At 37.8% G+C, this 23,494-nt stretch overlaps 1 protein-coding gene across 1 annotated transcript; it reads right to left on the bottom strand.

The window, feature by feature from the left end:
- Positions 1 to 14,887: 14,887 nt before the first annotated feature.
- Positions 14,888 to 15,295, bottom strand: LOC145788540 (uncharacterized). The gene has a single exon (XM_082600301.1). The coding sequence runs from the start codon at positions 15,293 to 15,295 to the stop codon at positions 14,888 to 14,890; it is 408 nt and encodes a 135-aa protein (XP_082456427.1).
- Between the last annotated feature and the right edge of the window lie 8,199 nt (positions 15,296 to 23,494).

The raw sequence follows: 23,494 nt of genomic DNA, 5'->3' as shown, positions 1-23,494 counted from the left end.
GATCTACGCACGCGTCAACCCAATCATCGACCCGCTCCTTCCAAAAGAGCAAGCTGGGTTTCGGCGCGGAAAATCCACCGTAGATCAGGTCACACTCTTAACCCAAGACATCGAGGATTGATTTGAGGCAAAAAAAAGGCCGGCGCTGTTTTTCTAGATCTTACAGCTGCCTATGACACCGTATGGCATCGCAGCCTTACTTGCAAGCTGCTTCGCCTGCTTCCTGACCGACTTATGGTTCATATGATTATGGAACTTGTCAGGAATCGAAGCTTTACCCTCACCACCGGTAGCTCACGGCGAAGCAGACTGAGACGCCTGAAAAACGGCGTCCCACAGGGATCGGTCCTGGCTTCACTTCTTTTCAACATCTACACCCACGACCTGCCAACTACCGTCTCCGCAAAATATGCTTATGCGGACGACCTGGCAATTCTCCACTCCACAAAGTCGTGGGAAAATTTAGAAGACACCTTGAGCCAGGACATGAAAACTCTCTCAGCCTATCTCCAGAACTGGCGACTGAAACTCAGCAAAACCAAAACTGTAGTAGCAGCTTTCCACCTCCATAATCGGGAAGCTGATCGTGAGCTACACGTCCAGAACAACGGAAAATGTCTGTCCTTCTGCCCCGAACCAAGATATCTTGGGGTGACACTGGACAGATCGCTTACATACCGCCACTGTTTGGTGTCACTGCGCAAGAAACTCACATCCCGCGCTGCGCTACTCAAGCGCCTGGCAGGCTCTAGCTGGGGGGCGAGGGCTGACACTTTGCGTATAGCAGCCTTAGCCCTTGTCTACTCTTCAGCAGAGTACTGTGCACCTGTTTGGTGCCGCAGTGCTCACTGCCATAACATCGACACTGCCATAAACAGCGCCCTGCGCACAGTGACCGGATGCCTGCGTCCCACACCATTGGACAATCTCTCCATTCTCGCTGGCATCCAACCTGCTGAGCTTCGTCGCGAAGAAGCCACTCTGTCCCTCGGTCGACAGGCACTGGAGCCTAACCACCTTCTCCACCACAAGATCTCTGCTCTCCCAAACGAGCACCCCGTCGACTGAAATCAAGACACCCATTCGTGCCAGCCGCTCAACTTCTCATCAACGAAGCTGATGTACAAGACATCTCTGCGGCTGCTTGGGCGGACCATAAATGGAGTTCTGAATGGAAATCAACCGCCACTAGACTCTATTCGTTCATCCCCGACGCCGACACACGCCCCATCGGTCTAACACTACCAAGACAGGCATGGGTGCGCCTTAACCGTCTCCGTACGGGCGTCGGGTTTTTCCGCTCAACCATGCACCAATGGGGAATGGCCTCTTCCTCCTCCTGTGAATGTGGTGCCGAGAAACAGACCGCAGACCACATCATCAATGACTGCTCCATCTTCAAGCCACCTAACGGAGTGGAAGGTCTGCGTGTCATGGATGATGAAACCAAAGACTGGCTGCTCTCTAGTAGCCTTCCAGTGTAGTCCGGGAACATCGTGAATCTGGAGTGGTAAAAGGATAGACCCTCGGCCCCAGACGCTCACACGACGACGAATGCTCTCAAACTAATGCAAGCTTTTCAATTAACATTACAAAATACTTACAATTATTAATCTGACCTTTTGAGAGGTTACAAATTTAATTATTTTTCAAAACAAAATTAAATTAAGTTTGAATGAAATATTTGGCAACCCTTGTAACTTTTGGCCTGCAGTAACTCTTGGACTGCTACACCGGTAGATATACTCGTCCCCGGAAACAAGCTGGATTTTGACGTGGAAGATTTACTGTAGACCAATACACTCTCATGACTCAAAACATCAAAGACTGCTTTGAGGCAAAGTAGAAGGATATCCGCATATGACACCCTAGGTTTTTTTTGGTCATTTATCTATCATTGACCAATTTTTTAGCAAAATGTCTGAAAAAAAATATTATAACCAATTTGGTCAAAATGTTCGAAAAAATCAGGGATATCTATAACTACGGGATTGGAAACTCTATTCAGTGCTATACATCAGTAGGGTCAACACATTACTACGACTACAAAAAGATTAACAAAATAAAATGCCGACTAAAAGATATACAAAATTCGATTTTACAATAATAATACAAAATGTACACTCATATTAAAACTTAATTGATTATAAAAGTACATTTACGCTGCTAGAAAAAAAACAATGAATCCAAAAAATGAATGAATGCAATGAGTCCAAAAACCGGATACTGTTGATTTTTAGCATTTTGCGTACTGCAAATAGGATCAGAAGTAAATGAGGAGTGTTCAGCAATCAGTGAAATATGCTGTTATATCACCAACTTGTTTACAGACCAATCCAGTACGAAACCAACACGTTTACGATGTCATCAGAACTAAAACCAATAGTCATTCTGGAAATTTTTTAAGCAGCAAACAAAATACAACATGACTACACTAATGGAATACAAACAAATAAACAAACCAGGCAAGCGTAGACCTTACAATTTACAGCAGGTGAATTGATTGTTACACTTTTGGTTGTTCGTTTAGCCTACTACTTGCTGCCCTTTGAGATCAATTTATGTGATTATTTATCACAGCAGCGCACATAGAAAAGTGACCCTACTGGTGTATAAAATGGTTTTCAGTTCCATAGAGTTTCCAATCCCGTAGTTATAGATATCCCTGGAAAAAATATATAGTCAATTCGGTCAAAATGTACAAAAAAATATAAGTTGTATATAAGCCTGTGTTGCCGATTGGTAGCCTACTCTGGAGTACCAAAAAGTAAAAAAATTGGTACCCTAAAAAATGATTTGGTACTCTGCATAACATTTGGTACCATTTTTAATTTTTGGTTTTTATCATTCGTATTGTATTATACTTTTTTTCAATATTGGAAAAGTTTGATAACCTGCCAATGACAGTGCCATTTCTTCAAATTTGTTTTGCTGTATGGTGTATGGCAAAAGTTAAAGCAACCAAATGCTAGCATAAAAATTGTAGGCATTTGAAACATGGGAAGTTGAATTCACTTGGTCGTGCAGCCCACCTGAATCTAGCCTGGTAAATAATAAAGACAAAAAGATTTAAGCTCCTGTAAAGTTTGTAACCTTCCTGTCAATCCACATTGATTTGACTTGGCTCGATACGATTGAGCGAATTTCACAGAAAAAGTTAAATTTTGTCTGAAAGAAAAAAAACTCGATGAAAAGAATTATGGTCATAATTTTGTTCTGCGCTAATGAAGTGGATAAAAATCTGTTATTTTTAAAGGTGAAAAAAATTTGGTACTCTGTTTATCAATTTGGTACTCATTTAGAAAAAAATTGGTACCCATTCATTAAGTGTGGTTGGCAACACTGATATAAGCTACTTGAAAAGAAATATTTTCATCAAAAAAAATGACCGAAATAAATAAAAAATGACCAAATTTTTTCAAGTCATTTAGGACAAATGATCAAAAAGTCTCAGCAAAAAAAAAAACCCAGATGACACCGTATGGCACTAAGGCCTCACCTACAAATTATTCCGCCTGATCCCAGACAGGCACATGGTCTGCATGATCATGGAGCTCGTTTACAACAGAACCTTTACCCTCACCACCGAAAGTTGTAAACCAAGCAGGGTACAATGCCTTAAAAATAGTGTCCCTCAAGGATTTGTCCTGGCCCCCTTTCTGTTTAACATCTACACCCACAGCTTGCCAAAGGATGCAACCTAATTCGTACCATGAACAATTTGTACCGTCAGTTCGTACCTTGAAAAGATCGAGAGAAAAAATTAAAAAAGGCCGAAGTCGCTGATTGCAGTTTCCGCAAACATTTTAAAATTTCCCCAAACCAACAAAACTCTTAGGATCATTACCAGAAATATTAAAATGGTCGCGGAAACTCCAATCAACCCTAACCCTATTAAAATGTTTGCGGAAACTCCGTTCAACCCTAACCCCTAATCCTTTTAAAATGTTTGCGGAAACTGCGATCAGCGATTTCGGCAAACTCTTAGGATTATTACCGGAAATTTTAAAATGTTTGCGGAAACTACGATCAGCGATGTTCTATTTTTTTCTCTCGATCTTTTCAGTTTGTTTGCGGAAACACCCTAACCCTTTTTGCGGAAACTCTGATCAACCCTAACCCTTTTAAAATGTTTGCGGAAACTGCGATCAGCGACTTTGGCAAACTCTTAGGATCATTACCGGACATTTTAAAATGTTTGCGGAAACTGCGGAAAAACGGAAACTGTGATCCGCGATGTTCTATTTTTTCTCTCGATCTTTTCAGTTTGTTTGTTTGCGGATACCGATACTCCGATACCCTAACTACCGATACCTAACCGATAGGCCTACCCTAACCTTGCGGAAACTTCGATCAGCGACTTCGGCTTTTTGAATTTTTTCTTTTCATCTTTTCAAGTACGAACTGACGGTACGAATTGTTCATGGTACGAATTAGGTTGCACCCCTTGCCAAACACGGTATCCGCAAAGTACGCCTATGCCGATGTTTAGGCTGTTCTGCACCTGTTGAATCATTGGAAGCAATAGAAAGGACTCTAAACCTGGACATGCTCGACATTCGGCATACCTCCAGAGATGGAGATTAAACCTCAAGCTAGATTAAACTTTTTCTGTTAATGAATGAGTTTTTTTAAGTCAGCATGTATTCTTTCAGTGTGGGAAAAACATCATTGATGCAACGATATGTTAAAAATCAATTTCATGAGCAGTATAAAACAACTATTGGAGTTGATTTTCTCACCAAAGACCTGATTGTCAATGGAAAATCTGTGACATTGCAGGTAAATAAATGTTTATTAATTTTATCCTTAGTAGTTGTCAGTTCTTTTTTGTTTCTTGTTTTGTTACTCTAAGTGACTTTTAATTACTAATTACAAAAGTTTTATACAGTTTCCAATAATTATAGTCAAGTGGGGTAAAAAAAAATAGTGGGGTTATTGGGGTAAAAAAAAAACACTTACCATCTCACATCTAAAAGGAGTAGATATTCACTTAATTTTTTTAGTGTATGTTTAAGTGGTCTCTGGTGATTACTGTGAGGGGTAGAGGAAAAAGATTGGATTTGACAAAGAAGAGATATGTTAAATAGAGTAAATATGGCCAGCAAAGGGTGCAAAAAAAGGTTCGGAGGAGTTTATTAAAGGTTGTTGCTAATTTTTAGTGATAGGTAGTATGAATGTTTTAATGTTATATTGTGAGTACTATGTTGTGAGGCTACTAGATGCAACAAAGACTGGGGCCTCCAAATGTTTGTGTAAATTATTATTGAGGTGTTTTTTTTTACCCCAATAAAATTCGTTGATTTGGGGTAAATAAAAACAGTGCATTTTGTGGAATGTTTTGGCTTTGTATTGGTGCTATGTCAACTGCCAAGCAGTATATCACCAAAAAATACAAAAACAAACTTCTGGATGCATCAGTGGCAATGTATGCATGTTAGGGTGCATCAAACCCCCCAATGTCGATGAATTGTCATGTAGATCGGTAACAATGTTCCATTTAGGCCTAAAACAAAGTTTGTGAAATTTGGTTGGAATCTGCACCTGCCTATGTGGGCAACCATTAATTTTTCTTTTCAGGGTTGCCATTTTGTAAATACTATCTATAATTAAATGAAGTTTTGCATTTAACTTTAATAAAGTTTATGATTTCAGGGGGAAAGTGCACCACTGCACCATAGCATACCTTATTTATTATTACAGCGTTTCCTACATTTTCAGGTTTGGAATCCAGCAATTAGGCTTTGGTTTTACTTTCTCTTTTACAAATTTTTGTAAATAAACATAATTTTGGGCAAAATTCTATCTTTTCAGATTTCTGATTGTAGTCGTACGTTAACATGACAACTACTAGACACAAAATATTTGGCTTAGGTGATGCTGTCACTAAATGCGATGGCGAAATAACAGGAAGCCGTCTTCCAACCGCGCTACAGATTTTGAGATCTATTATCTTTCACTTAGAGGACGGATATAGTGAAAATCGCACAAAATATGAGGCTGCCAAGATAGTGTACATGAAAACTATTCCATTTTTTGAAAAAGGAGGCATACCCAAATTACCCATGTTAGCTGAGCAGACATGTTGTCAAAAAATCATAAAACTGTTACAGGAGAATGAGAAACTGAGGAGAATACCGAAGGCACGAAGAACAACTCCTGCTGTAATTGCTAAGGTTGAACAGTACCAAAATGACCTGTCGAAAACATTCCCTTTATGGACTCCAAATTCCGAGCAAATAATACAAAACCCAAAAGACATAAAATTTCTAAAATCGATGAAGACTGATAGAATAGCTACTATAGCTGGTTTCGATGTGAAATCATTTTCAAAACTGAAAAGGAAACAGGAGAGAATTGTAAGTGCAGAGAAACGGCATGAGAAGTCTGCTAGAGAAACTGAAACTTTATTTTCTACTGTTGGATTCGAAAGCAGCTCTAGCGAGGATGACACGCCGCTATCATCATTTATACCACAACAAGCTCCAAAATCTCACAAAAGGACTGTGCGCACAGGGACTAAAGCTTTCATTCCACATGACATTGTCAAATCTCCAAAATTAATAGCATTAGCTACTAGAATAAAAATGACAGCAGCACAACTAGCTGCGTTCACGGAGGCCTTCGTAGAAGAAGCTGGAGGAGATGCTTCAAAAATTACAAAATCCTACTCACAAGCTGACAAGGCCAGGCGTCAAGTTAACCAAGAAATAGCACAGGAATGTAGAGAACTGTGGATGCCACCGAAGTTTATGTCGCTACATTGGGATGGCAAAGGGCTCCCAACCCTCGTCAATAAGTACAAACACGAAGAGAGATTGGCGGTTGCCGTAGGTGACTCGAAAGAACTGAAATTACTAGGAATCCCAGCTTACAAAACAGGAACTGATCAACGGGCTGGACATATCATCTCAAACTTAAGTTGTGGATTGTTGCATAGCTGGCAGTGGTCGGAGAATGTAGTCAATATGGTATTTGATACTACATCGACTAATACAGGTCAAATGACAGCAGCATGTATAATTGTATAAGTATTCAGTAACAACTTGATCGAGCGTTGCTATGGTCAGCATGCCAACACCACATCGGCGAAATCATAGTGTCTCATGTGTTTGAAGACTTGAACATTGAGTCATCAAAGTCTCCGGAGATCACTGTTTTTACCAGGCTCAGGACAAGCTGGAATCATCTTCCCCACGATGGGGATCAAGGACTGAGCCACTTGGATTTACAAAGCTTTTCTGTAGAGGCACGTCCTCTTGTTCAAGAATGGATAGATGAAATTCTCGAACTTGCAAGAACTCAGCTAGAGTATAGGCGTGACGACTACAAAGAAATGATGAGTTTATGCGTGGCCTATTTAAGTTCTGCTACAGTGAACTTTAGCTTCAAACAACCAGGTGCCATTCACAAGGCCGATGGATGGCCAAGATCATATATGCCGTAAAGATTGTACTGCTAGAAAGGCAAACATCTGAGCTGCCAAAAGGGACAATAACTACCAGTTCTCAAATACAGAAGCTAAAACGATTCGTGACATTCATTTCTCTGGTGTATTGTCAATGGTGGTTTGGTTGCACAGTAGCTGTCGACGCCCCATGGAACAGCTTAACTTTATATCACAAGATTCTAAAATACAGAACAGTGAACGAACTGATATCAAACAGTGCAGCAAAGAGTTTCAAACGACATCTATGGTATCTTTCTGCTGATATGGTACCATTGGCTCTCTTTAGTTCAAAAGTTCCGAATGCTGAAAAGAGACGAATAGCCGATAAGCTCATCAATATGAAGCCAGCAAATCCACTTGTATCACCGCTAGATCGCACTGGTTCCGGATACGGAAAACCCAATTTCCCAAATGAAATTACTCTCGTATCATGTCTGACAGATTTCATCAAAGTTGACTCGTGGTTTTTCTTCCATATCTTGGAAATAGACGATAGTTTTCTCGCTTTGCCTGTGGGCGAATGGTCGCAATCTGCTGCTTATCAGTCAGCGCTTCTCTACGTTGGTTCAGTAAATGTAGTCAACGATGTCGCTGAGCGTGGTGTACAACTGGGTACTGATTACTTACGCAGCGCTAGGAGTGAGAAACATTTTCAAAACACTATTCAAGTTGTTGAAAGTAACAGGAAGCACATTCCAAACTTACGCAAGAGAAAATCTGTGCCTGCAGAAACCGTAAACAAGTGATATTAAATGACTATTGCTTTTTCTAAGACTGAGAGTACCGGACCGGCACGTTTAAGCATATTGGAAGACATGCTACGGTACACAATTTTACACGGTCGGATTTTCCACTAGCATGATCTTGAATAAAGTTATGTTCAAATACTTGTGAGTTTATATCAATATCACTTCATGCCATTCAAAATGTGCTTAGACTAATATTATAGCATTTATCTCATTTTTGTTTTTTTTGAGAGATTTTCAAGCTGCCGGTTGCCCACATAAACGCTATCCAATTTCAATGATCTTTGAACACAGTAACTAACTTGGTTAGTCTAACAACAGGTGAGATCTACAAATTAATTTCTCAAAAAACATAAAAATGTTGGGGAGACAATGCGCCCTAATGCATGTGTTATGCACAATCAATTGATGTTTGTTGGAATTGGGGGTCTGAGGTTAAGGTTAGTGTTGCAGGTTAGTCGATCAATAGCGCAGATTGAGAGTACAGAGTGATCCATTGATCGATAGTGCACAACACATACAATCATACATACACAAACTGTTGTTTTATTTCCTGTCTGTTGTTTTTTTAGTTGTATGTTTATTCACAAACTGCTGGTTGATTTTTTAGGATTCACAATCCGCGAAATTTAATCGCCCACTTGCATGTTCAAACTAGAGCTGCAGATAAAATTCAGGATGGCGTGCATAAGTATACTAGACACAATTTTTTGTCTTGCTGCTGTTTTTATTACAGAAATGAGACTTTGCGATTTCACAATGTGTATTTTAATAAAAAGTGCATACAAAAATTGTGAGCAAAATCGTTTACATCATCATCATGACCCATCCGGTCGGTTTCGACTATGGGTTCAGCATGTCTCACAGTCCTTGATATATGAGTTACACAAAGCTTCTTTCCTCTGGTGGAGAATCATTTACACTACATATGAAATCAATATTATAATAATAAAGAAGAAGAAGCTGCTATATTAACAGGTGTAATTTTTTACCCCAAAGCTGGGGTAAAAAAAAATTCAGGTATGTTGTACATAATTTTCAAACCAGTTAATGGATTTAAAAAATTTCATGGGGGGATGATAGACATACATGGTCTGTATATTGTGACCAACATTAGTGGTCATACTTGATAAGCTAAAAAATCTAGGACAACGTTTTTGAAAAAAAAAATTTTTTATCCCGCTTGACTATACCTCGTATAATTTTTTGCATTCATTCAGATATGGGATACACAAGGATTAGACAGATATCGGTCACTTGGGACAGCTTACTATCGAGGCGCTGACTGCTGTGTGCTTGTATACGATGTGACGAGCGAGAAAAGTTTTCAAAACTTGGGATATTGGCGAACCGAGTTTTTAACTCTGGGATCACCTAGAGATGATACAAATTTCCCATTTGTTGTCATTGGTAACAAAGTTGATTTGGACTATCGAATGGTAAGCGCATATATACACAATACGGTATTTGTTATGATAAAATTTTCCATTTGGACTCTATCTATATGGTTCAATGTCTTTTGTTTGTCCTATTGAGTGGTTGGACGCCAACAAATGTCTACTTTGTCTGATAGCATTACTTCATGCCACCTGATTCTGGGATCTGCTACTATTCGGCGAGTCCGATTCGGAGAGTTCCCTATTCGGAGACAGCCTTTTTCAAAGAGTTCCCTATTCGGAGATTTTTTGAAATGTTTTTTTGAAAATTATCGGGTACCGTAGCCTAATTATCATTGCCGTTTTTACATCGTTTTAACGTCGCTAAACGTTGAAATCGTGCAGAAAAAAATAGAAATAAAATGTTTGAACAATTAAATGAAAATTCGTTATAATTTTGGAACAAATTTTTGCTGGTCGGGATAACTGGCTACGGTACTCGATAATTTCCTTTCAATCCAAGCTGTAGGCCACACATTTGTTGATCCAAACTACCGGTAAGCACTTAAACTATTCAAAAGTACTAACTTATAGACATAAACATGATTTTTTTTTGTAACATCTTCTTTTTTTTATTTTCCATTCATATCTTAAATTTTTCTGAAGGTGTTGCGGCCGTGCCAAATTTCTTCCAACTTAATCACTTACTTCGGTCTCAGGCACGTTTTAACGTTCGCGTTTTGTTGCTTCTACCTTTTTCTCGACCTTTGCTATGTTGACGTGTATTGTTTTTGATATGATGGTCACAAATAATAACAATTCAACTGAACTGACATGACGAATTTTCATTTAATTGTTCAAACATTTTATTTCTATTTTTTCTGCACGATTTCAACGTTTTGCGACGTTAAAACAATGTAAAAACGGCAATGATAATTAGGCTACGGTACCCGATAATTTTCAAAAAAAAATTCGAAAAATCTCCGAATAGGGAACTCTCCGAAAAAGGCTGTCTCCGATTAGGGAACTCTCCGAATCGGACTCGCCGAAACGGGCCTTTCCGTGATTCTGAGGGTTGACTTAAACGAAATCTTTCAACCTTTCCATCTTTCCACCACAAATCTTCTCGAATGTTGTCGAGCCAGTGCTTCTTAGGACATCCTTGAGGTTGTTCCAATAGATGTCAATGAACTGAATTTTCTTCGGCCTCGCAACTTTTCCATGCATTGCACGTGCCCAGGCCAAAAAAATTAATTTACGGTACCGTAGTGTTTAACAGGATTTAGTAATAACATGTCAAATAAGTTGTTATTCCCTTGAGTATGAGTAGGCTATGCTTATTGAATTTTAGAATGTCGTTTTTTCAATTGCAAGTACTTTGCAGTCGCTGCAAGGAAAGAATCGGCCACTTCCACAAGTTAGGGCACAACCGAATTTGGATAATGATTGTGAGTTTAGGGGCACATTGTCAAACAGAAAATCTGTTATCGAACTATTTACAACTAATTTGATTGAACCGTTTTTGCTGTTTGTTTTGGTCACGTCAACGCCACATCTCATCAAGTAGATGAGACGTGACGTTTTGTCCTCGCTAGCAGGGGTCCGCCAGTGTTTGCATCTCTTTTGGCATGCTTTCCAGTTGTTGAGGTGGATTATATCCAGACTCCTTGCATACTGTTTTTGCATTTTCTGGTTAATAGTGTAGACATGTGCCACATTCAGGGAATTTTTTATGCTGTTGTTTAATTTTGTTGTTGGACAACAACCAGGGTTGTTGGTATTCTACCCGACCCAAAAAAACCCGGGTGGGTTTTTTTTAATAAAACCCACTTAAAAAAACCCAAAAAAACCCATAAAAAAACCCAGAGCATCATATTTGTCCAGTTTTTATTGGAAAATTAAAAAAATTTACAAAAACACAACAAGGCACTTACAACAAACTTTAAATTAGGACTTAAAGATGTGATTGTGAAGTAATTTCCAAGAATAAACTGAAAACGTAGTGGATATTGCACAGTACACAAAAATCAAGTAATGTCACTTTGTGTATACTACACTAAAACTCATTTATGCAAGAAGGCCTTATAGTTAAATTGGTGAAAGTACTACTCTACTGTAGTCTGTATATGAAGAGCCCAGTTCCAAAACCGCTTAAGCGCCACTTTTACCAAAATTGAGTTTAGAGTGTCATTAGGTAGAGTATTACCATAGGTACCTACTATCCATTCCTTTTTTTCCAAAACCTTCTCTTTCTGCTTCAAATTCGACACTAAAAATTGCGTTTTCTTCCAAAACCGCTTACGCGCCATCACGCTTTGTTTCCAAAACCACTTGTATCCACAATTAACCAATCATATTAAGCCATTGTATCACGTGACATATCGCTGATTGTTAAACTGTTTTCGTCATCGTTTCGTGATAAGCAGCAGTGTTACCATTTGGCAAATTTCACTACCAAATTCGAGATTTGGCAGAATTTTACGTTGTTGGCAGTAAAATTTTGAGTTGGCAGAATTTTGGCCAACATTTTTGGTGAGTTGTCAGTCAGTCTCTGGTCAGTTTGGCAAAATTTGAAATGTGTTTGGTAGTTTGAAGCATCTACTATCTGGCAACACTGATAAGCACTGTTGTAGGCTTGTAGCCTATTGTTGCAGTTACCAACGGTGCTTAGTAGCCTACTTGAGCTTTATAACTGTGTTTTTTTGCTTTGTTTAAAGTGGATTTGGATTGTGGTGATGAATTAGTGGTGGTCAGCTTGGAAAAATGGTTTCAAAAATTGGTTTCTTTCATTCTGGCAGTTTTTATTTTCCAGTTTATTTCCAAAACCGCTTATATCCACATTTTTAATTTTACAAAAAGGCGATTTTAAGCCCTCTAATATTCCTTAGATCTGGACAAACGTCATGGCTCAATTCAGTAGGTAGTTATACATCGTTAGAAATCAAAAACGCATTACATTTACCAAGTGAAACTGTCATAAACGTTTTTCGTGGTTTTCTCGAAATCACCGAAAGTGGATGTAAGCGGTTTTGGAAACAAGCTCTTCATATATGATGTGAAATGCCATTTAGGAGGCTATTTACCAATTACAGATTCTGGATTCTAACGCATGGCTGTTTCAGAGCATTTGCCTAATTGGCCACGCAATCGCTCAATTGCTCATCCATTACTATATATAATATATTATATATAAATGATAAAAAATATTTAAACATGATGGCATAAATGCTCCTTGCCTTCAAATCTAAACAAATGATGCAATAATGTGATTTCTACCACGGTAGCATCAACTTGGTATAGATATCAGTGGATGATGCAACATCCAACTTGATCTTGAAACTAATGGATGATGCAACATTCAAGCAACAACAGCCCTAGTGCATTATTTTATTGAGTTATGCAAGCATGTACTGTGAGTGAAAGGCACTTCACTCGTAAAAAGTAGTTTTGAGGTGAAATAAGCATGAATCTACTTTTTTTGCATCTTTTTTAAAAAAAAACAATAAAACCCAAAAAAACCCGGGTTTTTTTAAAAAAACTCGGGCGGGTTGGGCTTTTTTAAAAAAACCCGGGTTTTTCTCAACCCTGACAACAACACAACCAATGATATGATATAGGACTAATTATTTCGCCAAAGTTTAAACACCTAAAATTCGCCTGTAAATGGCTATTTTCTCAACGACATCAAATCTTCTTTTTCAGGTTTCCTCCAAAAGAGCACAGCGCTGGTGTGATAGTAAAAATGAAATCTCTTATTTTGAATGTTCTGCCAAAAATAGCTTCAATGTGGACAAAGTGTTTCAATCAGTTGCCGAGAAATCCTTTGAAAACGAAGCACCTTTCGAATTATATCATGGTACAAATGGCTTGAATTTGCACGAACTTTCAAAATTACAAAATACTTGGTTGGATGACTGTTCATGTTAGGTAACAATAATAGCCCATTGGCATGCTGTTTTGGTGAAGCATTTACTTATTTTTTCCAACTTTGACAATGTGTGGGCACTTGATGACTCAGCACGTGAGAACCACTGTTGTAGAAATTTTACCTGAAATCGCCATAAACTTTTTTTTTAATTGTTGCTTGCACTACGTTTATTTGTTTCTTGTAAATTAAGCAATCGGAGGCTTTTTAAGCACTTAAGATTTTTATGTTTTTTTGTTGCATTGTCTAATTCTGTGCTTTCAGTGATTGAAATGGCAAACCTAAAGTTTATAATTTTCTTGACTCTTCAAAGTTCTTTTGCATCGAGTAGATTTTGATTTTTCAACAAATTTGATTTGTAATTTATTAACATGTCGATTCACTTTTAAGATTGGTATTTAATTTATATTATATTTAATATTTTGTATGCTCAGTGCACTGTAATAAATTTTGAGCAACTGCCTTGTTTTTACAGTTTGTTAAAATCATCAAAATCTCACTACAATATATATATACCACTACAATTTACCTACTCCTGAACGTTTTTCTTGACCAAATGTTACAATAATAGGCTAGCCTACCACGTCAAAATTTAGTTTTAAAGTAAACTGGATGTTAGGGTTAATCAAACCCCCCTTATGAAAAAAGTTTCTCGTGGCAGTACAGGGTCATCAGTATTTATCGTTACAACTTAAATTGGTTATATTTATGAAATGAAAAAAAATTTAGAATTTTTTGCAAATGTATTATTGTAAGAAAAGCAATAGAGAGTTAATACACAAAATATTATTCAATATGTCCTCCATCTGCGTCAATAACTAGTTGAAGACGTTTAGGAAAAGCCTTGCATGTGTCACGAATTACTTTCTGAGGGACTTTGGCCCACTCCTTCTGCAGTTTCACCTTCAGAGCTTCCAAACTTTCATGGTGAATGGCCAAGACCTTGCTCTCAAGGTATGACCAGATCCCAAAATCAAGGGGATTCAGATCGGGAGAAGATGGGGTGATGAAGAATTAAGTGCGGGACATTCTCGGAAAGCCACTCCTGAGTCTTTTTAGCCCCATGTGATGGTGCAGAGTCCTGCTGAAAAGACCAGGGACGTTTTTTGAAGTGTTTCTGGGCCCAGGGCAACAATGCGCCAACGAGGATGTCATCTCGATAGTTTAGCTGGTTCAATTTCATCCCCTGGTCAACAAAAAAGAGGGGACTTTTACCGGACTCTGTCAAGGCTGCCCAGACCATCACTGAGACAGCACATTGTTTCCTTGTCACCACTCGAGACGCTTCATCCCCATCCCTCGACCAAACCCGATTGTTTTGGGTGTTAAAGTGATGTTCAACATCAAATTTCTTCTCATCACTGAAAACGAGATTTGGTAGCATGCCATCCTAAACTCGGGAAAAAAGAATCTGGGATCTTTGGAGTCGTTTATCAACAACTTGAGCAGAAAGTTGTTTTTTCTTGACATGCTTGAATGGAGACATCTTCAGGTCCTTTCGGAGTAAAGTTGACATGGTCCCATACGACACTCTCGACTCTTTAGCCAGAATCTCGATGGATCTCTTAGGATTCTTCCTGATCTTTTCCCTAATGGATTTAACTAGTTTTGGGGTTCTAGCTGTTCGAGGGCGACCTTGCCCTGGCCTATTCTGAATGTCTCCAGTCTCCTCAAAACGTTTTAAAGTCCTCCACACCAGCATTCTGTTCACTTTCAGGATCTTACAGATATCCTTCCTGGAGTTTCCTGCTTTAAACAGCTCAACAATTGCAGTCCGCTTGTCTAAAATACTACTCATGGTTATATTTTAGTATCTGAAAGTATAAAGATTAATAAAAAAGTGTCAAAAATAGAGGAATACCGATAAAAATGATTAAAATTATATTTTGAAATAGATTGTAGGCTAACGCTAAATATTGATGACCCTGTATATTAAAGTTGTACAGTACTACCCCTAGAAAAAATCAATTATGTAAATTGTTACAAAATTTGGATGAACTCTACGGGGTATACATCGAAGCAAAGTTTCTAAATATTATATACAAATAATAATGTTTTTATATAAATATTCTGATTGGTTGGCAAGTCAGAAGCATTCAAAAGTAGAAAAAAAAACACTTGTACGGAACATAATTTGGATTTTGATGACCCACCTAACACCCACGCATCAAGAAATGTTGTTTGTTATTGTTGAATTGTGTAGTACTGTATATCATATATATATAGTTTACAATGATCTATCACAGCAATTTTTAGTCTTCCATTGCATTTACAATAGAAGTTATGGGGCTCTGAAAATGGCTAAAATTGCTATACGCTACCCCCACAAGTCAAGAACGAGAATGGTACTGGAATGTCAAATGGTTGCCATGGACATAGGCGCCGACTTTTATTTTTGCACGGGGTGGCGGATAGCACAATATAGCAACCTAAAAACTTTCAAACTGCATGTTTTTGTTTGATTTTTACTAAGCGTGTTTCGTAGATGCAATTGTCTTTTCACACCTGATTTGTAGCTCGATAATTTACAAAGCAACTTTAAAACAAAGCACAGGAGATATGTCATGAATTTTATTGTTACGTTGCTGCTCTGACACTTAACATTTGGCAAAAATATTTTGGCGAACAGCAGCTTTGTCAATCCAATTGTTAATCAACTGGTCAAGTTGTAACCGTGAAGCGTCACTTTGATAAACATTTAAAATTAGGACGTGGTTCAATCGCTGTTGCGTCATGGTAGATCGCAAGTAGGTGCGCCTGAGTGCACTAAACGATCGCTCCGCCTCGCAGGTGGTGGAAGGCAACGATAAGTATATATATTTTCACAATGCAGACCACGTTTGGAGACATTAATGAAATTGTTTCATTGCTTGCAAATAGATCAAGCAGTTGCGACATAGTTGCAAATCGGACAGGATGCTCTATCTTTGCATCTATCGTATTCTAGTCACGGGAATTCGCTCTCCCACGATTTTTGATAGCTTCTCCCTTCAACAGCGATTATCCTGCTCGTGCTAACGCCTTTTGGCAGTGGCACACTTTCGTTTCGTTCAGCCGTTTGATCACTTTCATGCTGGCTGAAATCCTGACTAGACGCAACAAAAAATGACTCAATGGAGGGCTGCAATTTTGAACGCTTTTTCGGTGGCATCTTTAAGCTGAATAAAACTGGAATGTCGGCGAAAACTTTTACGGGACTTTTCGTAATTTTTTCTATGATGTAACAAGCAACTCCTATGTCAAACTAATAGATTCCCGCCTCACAGTTTGTCACGCAATATTACTGCATGAAGTAGATAACAAAGTAGAAATTAAAGCATGAAGTAGATGACAGTACACTCCAGTTGAAATTGGAAAATAATTCAAAATGCAAAATCTTGAGTAATTGAAAAAGGTTGCTTTTATTATTGGGAATTGGGAGGGGTTGCAGCTTTCCTCGAATAGAATCATGTAAACGTGTAAATTTGCAGAACGTTAAAACTGCTACTTTACTAAGTGCACTTTTTAAATAAAACTCAAAAAGTTTCAAAATTTGCATTTTTTTTAATGAAATTTGAAAATAGATATTCGTTTAGGGGGTGGAGCTATCAATCATCGAGATAATTTTATTTCCAAGTATTTTATAGCTGGCATAATTTATAGCGATATTATGAGCAGTTTAAAAATTTTCAAAAAAGAATTTTGAGGGAGGCAATGGAAAGATTGTATTTTATTGATTAATAAATCCCATTGCAAACCTAACAAATGTAACAATGACTTATGACAAGTAACAAATAAAACGAACGCAACAACAAGGAAAAAACTCATAGCCACATGTTGCGTAATCTTCACGTAGCTTGCTTGATGTTACGCAAGTATCATGCTTGTGACAAAAACAATCATTTTCTTCGCAATACTGTATTGGTTCACCTCTTGCTTTACGTTGACTTGAAGCGAAAACCAATGATCAAAAAAAGATTTAAACGTCCGTTCAAATTACATTTATTTGCAGTAAGTAATGTAACCTAAACGGGGTGGCTGCCACCCCACCACAGCGGTTACGGGGTGGCGTGGCCACCCCGTAACCCCGTAAGTCGGCGCCAGTGGCCATGGACAAACCCTTTTTTAGATATTGATCTAAAACTTGGGATTTTTTTGTTTGGTAGGCTATGGCATAGCATGACAACTTTTTAGCAAAATTTGAGAGGAGTCATACTCAAGATATCTTCATAATTGCTGTTTTCGGGTGGAATGACCCTGTTTTTTTGTTTTTTCAAGCTCAATGTTGACCCCATAGAGTTCATCCAAATTTTGTAATGTTTTACACAACTGATTTATTTCTAGGGGTTGTACAACTTTAATATACTGCCATGAGAATTTTTTATCAGGGGGGGTTTGATGCACTCTACTGGATGTAATAGCCTACATGATTAGATTCATTATGTGTCGACTTGGTGCATGAATTCCACTGTATTAAAATTATGTTTTTATACTACAATGAACTATATTTGTTTGTGCGATACTTATGTAACAACTGGTTTTGAGTTCTGTTTATATTAAGTTTATTTTTGTACTTCTTGGTGATGATATAGTGTATTTTTGTATCGTTTCATATATCAAATTCTCAGCACAATTGCTTAAGTTTTCAATTATTTTGGTTAAACGGCAAATTATTATTTTTTTTTTGATTTGCTAAAAGTTAATTTTGTTCAAAATCAACACACTACTAGTTTAAAATTGAGTAATAAAACCTTTCTGTTTTTGTGAATCAACCCAGCAAACTGTCCACTTGAAGCGCGATTAACTGTCTCGTATTATTATTATACGTCTTGTAACTCAACGCGACAAAGGGTTTACCAGCCTCATTTTTTAATTATTTTTATATAATTCATAAAAATTGAGGCTGGTAAACTGTGTGTTGCGTTGAGTAACAGGCTTATATCATACTAGTTTAATCTAGATTTGGTATATAAATGGTAACTAACTTGGCAAATGTGCAAACCTAATGATTGTTTTACAATTTAGTCCACATACTGTGGTTGGAACAAAACGGAACTTTTTTATCTCCAATTCCCTTGTGGCAAGGCAGAGGTTGAAGCAGAAAAATAAGCAAGGTTTAGATACAAAACAAGAAGACAGCTGAGTGCGAAAATAAAAATATTATCATATATTTCTTGCTTTAGCGGCGGTCTGGCATTGGGAGGAAGAGACTGGTTGTTGGTAGTCAATAGTATCGGTGCTGATTGTAAAGCATAGATAGGTTGCAAAGTAAGTGATCATCAGTCATTGTTGACTTGTAGTGGGCTTGCTTGAACTTGAGATTACACCACCTTATAAAATATGCAGGTAACCAACTGTCAAAGCGTCAACTTGTAGGTTTCTCTTTTCATTATGGATACCAATCGCCTATTCCATGAGCCTGCAAGATCTCACTTGTGCCATCTGTAAAACTTTTTAATAAATATCTCAAGGCCAACCCATTGACGGTAGACCACATTGAAGGAAGAACTAAGTTAAAAACGAAGTCCACAAAACCCTGACGTTTCATCTAGGACATTGCCATTATTCAGCCTATTAGAATATGGTCTTCCAAACTTCTCTGTCATTTGCCATTCGTATAAAATCGTTCGTTTTAACTGTTGTGTTTGTGGCCCATTGATTCAATCTGTTAGCCTATTAGAATAGCTTTGCCAAAAAAGGCCCGAGACCCTGAGTGTCATTCAATGTGGCATTGAATTGTTTTACTTTAACATGGGACAGCATCGTCTGTAAGTGTGGCAAAAACAAACCAACCGCAGATCACACCATCCAGTGCTACAGTTACTGTATCAAACAACACATTTGACTACTGTCCACTGTTGTATGATCGAGTCTGGATTTAACGAGCGCATGCGATAACAACCCACTAGTGTCTTCGAATTACCTGTACTTTTTGTTGCATCATTGATCTTTTCTAGTAATAGTTTTTGCTACTTTTGGCTGATCACATTGAACTGTTTGATTGTCTGAGGACGTTCCAAAGTGTCTACCCATGTCAATTGCATGTAACGGTATTACTGTGATGAAACTTTATGTGCATCATTGTACAATAGGGTGGCCCCAAAAACCGAATTTTAGAAAATCCATTGTGACACTACCCAAAACATCTCCAAATGACCAAAAATGGACCCTGTAAAAATTTCAGAGAGATTGAACTTTGTTTAGAGGTGCCAGATTTACCTTGAAAATTCAGATTTTTTCCCTATGCAAACATATGGGAAGCTACAGTCTGTAAAGCCATACTTGACATACTGAAGTTGTAATTAGCCAACTGTTGATATAGTTGTAGGCAATGTCCTCTTTTAAACTGGGTTAATCTCTATTTATCAGCATGATGTTGATTCTATTTCACTGACCACCATTACTTGGCTACCATGTTGATAGTCTTAAAGGGCGGGGAAACCCAAATTCACTTTTTGCGAGTTTTTTGTTTCAGCGTGATGTCATTGTGTACAACATGCGTTTTAGCAAAAAAAAAATCCAAATTTTGTTGCCCTCGTCTCGCTAAGGCCGCTTTTGTTTGATACCCGTTTGCGAGGTCTCGCGCGCATCAAGCTGTGATTCTGTTCGCTGTGACGTCACAAGGTACATATAGTTGTGGCCAAAACTTTAAGACCAGACTTGATTTATGACGATTTTTGCATTACTTCAAAATACTGCATCATATATTGTTTCAGTTGCATCACCTTTATGCATCATCTTATATATGATGCAGTATTTTGAAGTAATGCAAAAATCGTCATAAATCAAGTCTGGTCTTAAACTTTTGGCCACAACTATATGTACCTTGTGACGTCACACCGAACAGAATCACAGCTTGATGCGCAACGAGACCTCGCAAACGGGTATCAAACAAAAGCGGCCTTAGCGAGACGAGGGCAACAAAATTTGGATTTTTTTATTGCTAAAACGCATGTTGTACACAATGACATCACGCTGAAACAAAAAACTCGCAAAGTTAATTTGGGTTTCCCCGCCCTTTAACAGTAGAGAAAATTATGTTACACCAGCTACCAAAGCTTTGTCTGTAGTTGAGCAGATATTCTAGATTCAGCTAAAGCTAGTTCGATTCAACAATACTTGTCAGAAGTCTGGTGCTTATGTCCTAATTTCAAAAGAATTGAACAAGCACATGTTTCATCTGGCTTGTCGTCACCATATTCTGGAATTAATATTAAAAAAGCCTTCTTGACATGGCTTGGGCCATCATCTGGACCTGACATTCTCCTTTTTAAGCAATTTAAAACAAAATGGACTACATTGAATAAAGATGGGTATGTGACATTGGAAAAAGATGACAGCAGCTTTTCTGATGAAATCATACAGTTCTGTATCCACCATCTGCGTAACAATAAACAGCCAAGAGACGTCTAGCAAGAATTTCTAGAATTATCGGTCATAATCCTCAACGGAACACCACCACATGGAATTTGATTCTATCATCCTGGTGCCCTTCGGGCCTTCATCGCGCCAGATGGATGGCAACTGCTGTATATATAATGCACTCAAAATCTGGTTATTTCGAATGCAGTTTGATTTGTCAAGTCAGGAGCAATGTGGTTTAAAGCAGGGTTGAGAAAAACCTGGGTTTTTTTTAAAAAGCCCAACCCGCCCGAGTTTTTTTAAAAAAACCCGGGTTTTTTTGGGTTTTATTGGGTTTTTTTAAAAAAGATGCAAAAAAAGTAGATTCATGCTTATTTCACCTCAAAACTACTTTTTACGAGTGAAGTGCCTTTCACTCACAGTACATGCTTGCATAACTCAATAAAATAATGCACTAGGGCTGTTGTTGCTTGAATGTTGCATCATCCATTAGTTTCAAGATCAAGTTGGATGTTGCATCATCCACTGATTTCTATACCAAGTTGATGCTACCGTGGTAGAAATCACATTATTGCATCATTTGTTTAGATTTGAAGGCAAGGAGCATTTATGCCATCATGTTTAAATATTTTTTATCATTTATATATAATATATTATATATAGTAATGGATGAGCAATTGAGCGATTGCGTGGCCAATTAGGCAAATGCTCTGAAACAGCCATGCGTTAGAATCCAGAATCTGTAATTGGTAAATAGCCTCCTAAATTGCATTTCACATCATATATACAGACTACAGTAGAGTAGTACTTTCACCAATTTAACTATAAGGCCTTCTTGCATAAATGAGTTTTAGTGTAGTATACACAAAGTGACATTACTTGATTTTTGTGTACTGTGCAATATCCACTACGTTTTCAGTTTATTCTTGGAAATTACTTCACAATCACATCCTTAAGTCCTAATTTAAAGTTTGTTGTAAGTGCCTTGTTGTGTTTTTGTAATTTTTTTTAATTTTCCAATAAAAACTGGACAAATATGATGCGCTGGTTTTTTTTATAGTTTTTTTTTGGTTTTTTTAAGTGGGTTTTATTAAAAAAAACCACCCGGGTTTTTTTGGGTCGGGTAGAATACCAACAACCCTGGTTTAAAGTGATTTGTTCTGTTTGTTTTGAAGGTGTATGTAAAATCATGGTTCACAGCACCTTTAGCTAAATGTGCACCACGACATGACCTGGAGCTCTTGAAAAGGGTAAATGAGTATGAGCAACATGATGCATTTATCGCAAGAAGCCATGAAAACATTTTCGATGGCACTTGTGGTATAATATATAAGTGACAAACTTGTGGGCCTGGCATTTTTTAATAATGCTGTTTCTGTTACTCAAAAAAAAGCCATGGTTTCCGCATTAACTCATCCAAGCAGTACACCTTCAAAGCGTCTTTCTCGAGTACCAGATGTTTTACCAGATTTCTCGAGTACCAGATATTTATCAAAAGATCTGTCGCACTTTGTCACATCAAACACCATGAGATTTTTCCAGATTCTCAATTTATCATGTAACTTTCTGAAGGTGGAAATCACATCATGGAATATTGATGACTATTATAAGAAAGCTCAAGCCATTGTTGGTGGGCTCCATGTAATCAATGACTTTGCCGAAAGAGGTGTTGCTTTGATGCAAAATTTTAACAATGTATTAACGAAAGATGAAGACCAAATTTAATACATTCTACAATCTACAAGTTGTGGAACAGCACCGGTGTAACGGTCCAGGAATTACTGCGGTCCAAAAGTTACCGTGCTGCTGCAGAGTGGCAGTCTAGAAGTGACGTCAGACCACAAATGACCAATGCTGCCCAGCGCTTCCGAAAGCGATACAAAAACAAAAAAATTACAACTAAGTTTAATTGAGTAGTTGCTCTCAAGCTAATGCATACCTTTTCATTTAAGATTAACCAATGCTTAAAATTGTCAATGTAACTTTTTGAGCATTAGGAACTTCAATTATTTTCATAAAAAAAATAATTAATTATATTTGGCAACCCTGGTAACTCTTGGACTGCGGTCACTCCTGGACCGTTACACCGGCATGCTCTTCAGACTTGCAGCAAAAAAAAATCTTCAGAAAGTGTATCGCTGTATCAGTCCACAGACTGAGTTGTATTATGTATTTATCTTTAGAATGCACTAGTTAATCTTGTTGCGAGTTAAACTACTAGTTTTCCAGTAATACACTTTGGAGTTATAATGATGCACGAAGCATAGACAAGAAAATTATATCAGTGTCTCCTACTGCAGAGTTGGATGAGAGTACAGTATTCTTACATATCATTTTTCTTATGTTTGTTGTTCGTTCTGCCATGATGTGTTATGTCTTTTCAAAGTGCAATTGCAATACGTTATCTTGGGTACCGTAGGTTTCGTAAATCGCTCAATTTATTAAATTTTCACCTGTAATCTGGCACCTCTAAACCTTTATCAAATTCTTTCAAACTTTCAGGGAAATGTTTTTATATAAAAAGGAACCAAATAGAAGTGTGTGCACTACAATTTTGTAAGTTTGAAATTTTTGCATACATTTGAGGACCACCCTATTGTACAATTTGCTGTTATTTCATTGGAAAATAGAGTTAATTTCCTTTTTATGTAGACGA

Source organism: Aplidium turbinatum, chromosome 2, assembly GCF_918807975.1.
Source record: "Aplidium turbinatum chromosome 2, kaAplTurb1.1, whole genome shotgun sequence".
Taxonomy (NCBI): Eukaryota; Metazoa; Chordata; class Ascidiacea; order Aplousobranchia; family Polyclinidae; genus Aplidium; species Aplidium turbinatum.
This window is presented reverse-complemented; position numbering and strand designations above follow the sequence as displayed.

Bases quoted from the DNA above. Each gene is read 5' to 3' on its own strand.
- LOC145788540 (XM_082600301.1), bottom strand. From the start codon at position 15,295: ATGAGTAGTATTTTAGACAAGCGGACTGCAATTGTTGAGCTGTTTAAA.